General features: G+C 32.6%; 1 protein-coding gene across 4 annotated transcripts; it reads left to right on the top strand.

Moving 5' to 3' along the window:
• Positions 1–795: 795 nt before the first annotated feature.
• On the top strand, positions 796–4,498 carry LOC130935593 (soluble inorganic pyrophosphatase 4-like). Of its 4 annotated transcripts, XM_057865404.1 has the most exons (12): positions 848–905; positions 1,012–1,025; positions 1,141–1,209; positions 1,706–1,760; positions 2,123–2,273; positions 2,412–2,440; positions 2,757–2,822; positions 2,909–3,016; positions 3,480–3,545; positions 3,634–3,754; positions 3,844–3,925; positions 4,096–4,498. In XM_057865404.1, exons 4-12 carry the CDS (start codon positions 1,731–1,733, stop codon positions 4,136–4,138), a joined length of 696 nt encoding a protein of 231 aa, XP_057721387.1. In that variant the 5' UTR covers positions 848–905; positions 1,012–1,025; positions 1,141–1,209; positions 1,706–1,730; the 3' UTR covers positions 4,139–4,498. The 4 variants fall into 4 exon arrangements, with proteins under 4 accessions (XP_057721389.1, XP_057721386.1, XP_057721387.1 ...); XM_057865403.1 differs by lacking the exon at positions 1,012–1,025 and having other exon boundaries at positions 827–905; XM_057865406.1 differs by lacking the exons at positions 1,012–1,025; positions 1,141–1,209 and having other exon boundaries at positions 796–905.
• Positions 4,499–5,775: the final 1,277 nt, after the last annotated feature.

Genomic DNA, 5,775 nt, shown 5'->3' on the forward strand with positions numbered 1-5,775 from the left:
AATGCGTTGATTTTAGTTAAAATAAAAATCAACAATCTAGCCGTCTATTTTATATAATAAACCTATACCATCCATTTAATTTCAAAAAGAGATCTCCATCGTTTAACATTATCGACGACAAAAATTGTCGATATTAAAAAAATTTTTCAACCCACTATTCCGTCGACAATGTGACGATAAAAGGAGGACGTTAGAGGATTATCAAAATAATAGACTACATGATCGTCAATTTTAATATTTTATTTCTAATCATTTCTTTTTCATTTTTCGACGACAAGCCGTAGAAAAATATCGACAGAAATCTGGACGTCGATTTGTTACGTCGATAATTACACTGTTTCTTGTAGTGTACAATCTAAACGAGATACGTAAATTCTGCTTTTTCTCATGTAATATATGTACAAACATGATACGTAGACATGAGTTTGTGCCTTATTTCGATAAAAACTCTCTAAATTATCTAGTTTCATAATTAAAATATTTATTATTATTATTATTTTTATTTTTATTTTTATTTTTTTGGGATAAAGTGGCGGCTCCTTTTGAAGGTTGCCTTTCCATTTGAGAGAAACACAGTGCCGGACAATTGAGTGCGCGGCAACACCTGATCCCACCACAACTTCCCTTTTTCGCATTTGGCAGTGTGGGCCAGTGGCACCGCCCAAAATCTAACCGAAAAACGGAGTAGAAGCAAACGACCGTTAGTTAGGAACGGCCGTCACCGTCAACGGTAGGGTCCATACCTAAAATCAAACACACCCAATGAGAATACGACAGGTCACTCATCAACTTAGCTGGAGACACGACTTATTCGCTTCTGCAGAATATACGCATTCCTTTCTTTTCTTTTCCTTTCCACCTCCACGTTCCTCTCCTCATCCTCCATTTCCTTTCATTTCCCCAAGGTAAAGAGTTTTCTTACACCGATTTTTTTATTTATTATTTAATGTTCGTTAATTAATTAATCATTTATTTTCATTTTCGTTAATGTTGCTTCCCGATATGGCAAAGAAATAGCAAACAGAGTGCGTGAACCTCTCCTTCTTTCTTTTAATTTACCCCTTCTCCGTTTATAAAGAGAGTCTTCTATATTTTCTTCTTGTAGTCACAACTCACAACTATTCACTCTCCTTTTCTCAGTATCTTTTGTTGAGATCTGCGCTTGTTTGGCTTCACTTCTTCTGAAATAGAGACTTCAATCTTGTACCGGTTAGCTTTGTTTTCTTTTTCCCGCTCTGTTAAGCTGCTTTCCCTGTGTTACTCTTCTTTCTTTTTTTGGCTGATTTTTTTGTTTTGTTTTGTGTTAGTTCACGAACTCCGATCGCTTTCAATGTATTGTTATCAGTTTTGCTTCTTTTAATTTTTGAATCTTTACCTGATTCATTTTGAATCGCGTTTGTTTTCCGCAAAGTATCTCTCTGTTATATTTTCTTGAGGTTTTGTGGTTGTTAGTCGAGTAGAAGGTTATTGTTTCTGATTCGATTTTCACAGATCTGTTTTCGTTTTGGTCTTGATATTTTCTACAGTCTCTTTCGATATTTTCCATTTTCTTTCTATTTCCTTATTCGATAGAAAACGTTTTCGACTTGGAAATGGAAAACGTTGCCTATGCAGAAACTTTTGCAGGATCCTTGCATGTGTTCGTGTTATGTAAATCATCGCTTTTGTTCTTTGAAGTTGATTTATTTTGTTTCTTGACTGTCAGTGGGAATCCGAAGTTGCAAGACGCCATGACTGAAATCGTGACGGAAACTGCGAATGTAAGTTATAAGTGATAATTAGTTCGTAACTATAACCATACACAGTGCTTGTGACTCTGCTTTTTATTGGGAATCTTAGATTGGGAAAGAAACAAATCGTATCTATTTTTAATAGGATAATTAGTGTCGGTATTCACACGGCAAATCGTGTTACTTGTGATGATTGACTTTTATGATGTCATTGATATAATATTACTTTATCTTATAAGTTTGCTTTCGATGATCCTAGACAGTAGAAAGGAATTATTCGAAAGATTTTTGTTATAATTTTAAAATATATATAATAAGTGAGATTATGCTCCCTTATTGTATAGAAATAAAGTAGTTGCTAGTACTATGTTAATTAATGATTTATATTTCAGGCTGAAGAAACAGTTCCAGTTCCCCCAATTGAGATTCCAGAAAAAGTTCCCATGCCTCTTTATTCCTCACATCCACCTCTTAATGAGAGGATTATTTCATCCATGACCAGGAGATCTGTTGCTGCACACCCTTGGCATGACCTTGAGATTGGTAAGCATGCATTCAGCAATATGGTGAAAAAATTATGACATGTTATTAATTCAATCACTATGTTCTCTGCTTCTTTTTTGTTAGTATTATTATTTTTAATTGGTTTGCCTAGCTAATAGTAATTTCTCCTCAATGTAGGACCAGGAGCTCCACAGATCTTCAACTGTGTAAGCATATCATGACTATCTTTTATTCTTTCTTTCCTTTTTTGTTTCTCCATTTTCCATTAAATGCTATATGCTATATATAATATTAGAATTGGCACTTAGATAGATAGATGCAGAACATTTCTTCTATTTGGCATTTGATGATAATCATTATAGTAGTACAGATTTTTTTAACTTTTTATTATTTATTTATTTTGAAGTTGTTCACTGAATTGAATATTTTTTTTACTTTTTCAATGGACGTAACATAATATTTTAATCCCTGCTGAGATTAGATTTGATCAATTTTGTAATGCAATGTGGCTGAGTGTTCTAGGTGGTTGAGATTGGGAAAGGAAACAAAGTCAAATATGAACTTGACAAGAAGTCAGGACTTATTAAGGTAGGTTATAATAATGATTGCTCAGTTATTTCACTTATATACTTGATTGTGAGATCTCTTGCTGAATATGAGTGGATCTTGTACAGGTGGATCGTGTGCTTTACTCATCAGTTGTGTATCCCCACAACTATGGCTTTATCCCACGAACTATCTGTGAGGACGGTGATCCCATGGATGTCTTGGTTATTATGCAGGTACTTTGTTTGTTCAATATTTCAACATTTTCCTGTAAGCATCATGCTTATCTTCATATGGAAGTATTGCAACTTCATTATGTATAAAGCTCCTGCAATTGTCTGCATATTATGTGTCTTATGAAGTATCAAAGTAACATTAACCACCAACTTTTAAAATCGTTAACATAGATTTCTTACTAAACTATATTCTGCTGATCCAAAGTTTAATCATGTCAAGACATCGGCAGATGTACTATTATTTGACAAATTCAGCTAATGATGAATAAATTCTTTTGCACATTTGAGTCCATGGCTTGGTGGTTGTCTCTCATGCATGTCTCATCGCCTCTCCCAAATACCCCCCTAAAGTCTTCCATCTGAGTCATACAACTAATAAAATCTTTTCATTTATAATAAGATGTATCTTAGTCATTGTGGTATATACTTATTCTGTGGCTAAGCCTTGCTGATACTCGGACAGGAGCCAGTTCTTCCAGGGTGCTTTCTTCGTGCCAAAGCTATTGGTCTCATGCCTATGATTGACCAGGTATATTTACATTCCCCTATTCCCGGGTATGAAGAACTTCTCCTTTGATCATTGAATATCGAGAGCAGTTTATTCCAACGAAATACAGGGCGAGAAAGATGACAAAATAATCGCTGTCTGTGCTGATGATCCGGAGTATAGACACTACAATGACATCAAGGAGCTTCCTCCACATCGTTTGGCTGAGATCCGTCGTTTCTTCGAAGACTGTATCCTTCCAAAAGACAATTGAACACACTGGTCCATTAAGGGCCGCACATTGAAATATATTTTAGTTTTTCCTTCACAAATGAATTAGATAAGAAGAATGAGAACAAGGAAGTTGCTGTAAATGACTTTCTGCCTGCTTCAACTGCATTCGAAGCGATCAAGCACTCCATGTAAGCAACTTCCATCTCACTTCGACACTTGAGATTTGTTTACTTTGTCCTGGCTAATTGGGAACCTGTATTGGTTCAAAAGTTTTGCGGTTACTATTTCTCCTTTCTCGTTAATAAATAAGTCGTGTGTGATGGCTGATATAACTTTGTTCTTTTGGTCAATTCTGAAGGACTCTGTATGCTGACTATATAGTGGAGAGCTTAAGGCGGTAATCGTTGAAGCTGGCTCCGGATTTGTTTGGTCGATCTCCTCCTGTCCGTCGGAAAACTTTTGAATATAATTAAATAGTAATATGATGATTATGGCGAAAAGAAGTAAACCTTTGTAATCTAGTTGCATGTGTGATGTGTCTCTCATCACATGCTTAGTTTATTTCCAGAGACAGTTGTTTAGTTTCAAGCACATTTTGACGTCTGTACTGCTTAATATCAAATTCGGTCAGTTTGTCTGGCCTTTACCTCTCAAATGAATCTACTGAAATGGAAAAACCACCCATGTTAAGTGCGGATTTTCATTTGTCAAAATATAGATGGAAATTTTTATATAAATAAATTAAATATTTTATTTACCAATATATGTAATTTAGGAGGCATTTACTAATTTACGTATTATTTATTTCGCTTATAGTGTAACAATTATAAACTTATCTTGTTTATATATTTATTGTGTAAACGAGATAAATGATGTTTTTATTTGGCTTTATCTCATTTGCAAATTGAGAAATGTGAAGTTTTAAAAAATACACATATTTCGTTTGCAATGTAAATGAGATAGGTTTATGATTAAACGAGATATATGTATCATTATAAAAAAAATATGATTTAAATGATATTAATTTAATTTTTATTTTAAATTAATTTAATTTTTTAATAATTACTAATATCTTAACATGATTATTAATACTAATATTTTAAAATGATTACATTATATATTTAATACAATTTAATTTTATACTCAAAAGGTTATAATAAACGAGATATGCTCATAATTATGTATAAACGAAATAAATAATGTTCTGTACCTCCTAAATTATATTTATTGATAAATAAAATATTTAATTTATTTATATAAAAAAAAATTTCCAAATATGGATCGTCTATGGGCTATGGTCACTTCCTCACATCTTTAGTTGGCCTCATTACGGTGTTCCTAACATCTTTGAAAAATTAAACTTTTATTTATTGTGACTTTTGTACTTAATACGGAGGCAAAATGTTTTGGATATTGTGACATTATGTGTATTATGCCGATATTATGTAAATTTAGTGTAATTCGTTATGAGATTGATTACTGTCACAACAAATTGCACTATCAAATTCAAGAAGTGATAAATTTTTTGAAAACATGAATAACAATTTAAGAAAGGACAATTTTTTCACTAATTTATTTAATATGTGAATGTTAGTAACGATTTGTGTAATTTTTTTTTTTTTTTTGTGTAAAGAGGATTCGTGACTCTGTTTATTTCCGCTTTTGATTTTTTATATGGAGAAGAGAAGACAGTAATACAACAATGTGGAGAAGAGAGATATTTTACATATATATGGTGTTAGCACAAAACGGACCCTCCGTTTTCAGTTTGAAAAAAAATAAAAAAAGTTAAAATTACAATACGGACGGTCCGATTTGTAATTTCAAAAATAAAAAAAATTTTAATGTTGAAATCGGACCGTCCGATTTTCATTTCAACAAATTAAAAAAAATAAAAAATACAAATCGGACCCTCCGATTTCGTGTTTATTTTATTCTTCAAGCAAATCGGACCCTCCGATTTGTAGTTTATTTTTTTATCAAACAAATCGGACCGTCCGATTTGAATAAAACACCATATAAAAAAAAAACACCTAAT

Source organism: Arachis stenosperma, chromosome 6, assembly GCF_014773155.1.
Source record: "Arachis stenosperma cultivar V10309 chromosome 6, arast.V10309.gnm1.PFL2, whole genome shotgun sequence".
In the NCBI taxonomy this organism is placed as follows: Eukaryota; Viridiplantae; Streptophyta; class Magnoliopsida; order Fabales; family Fabaceae; genus Arachis; species Arachis stenosperma.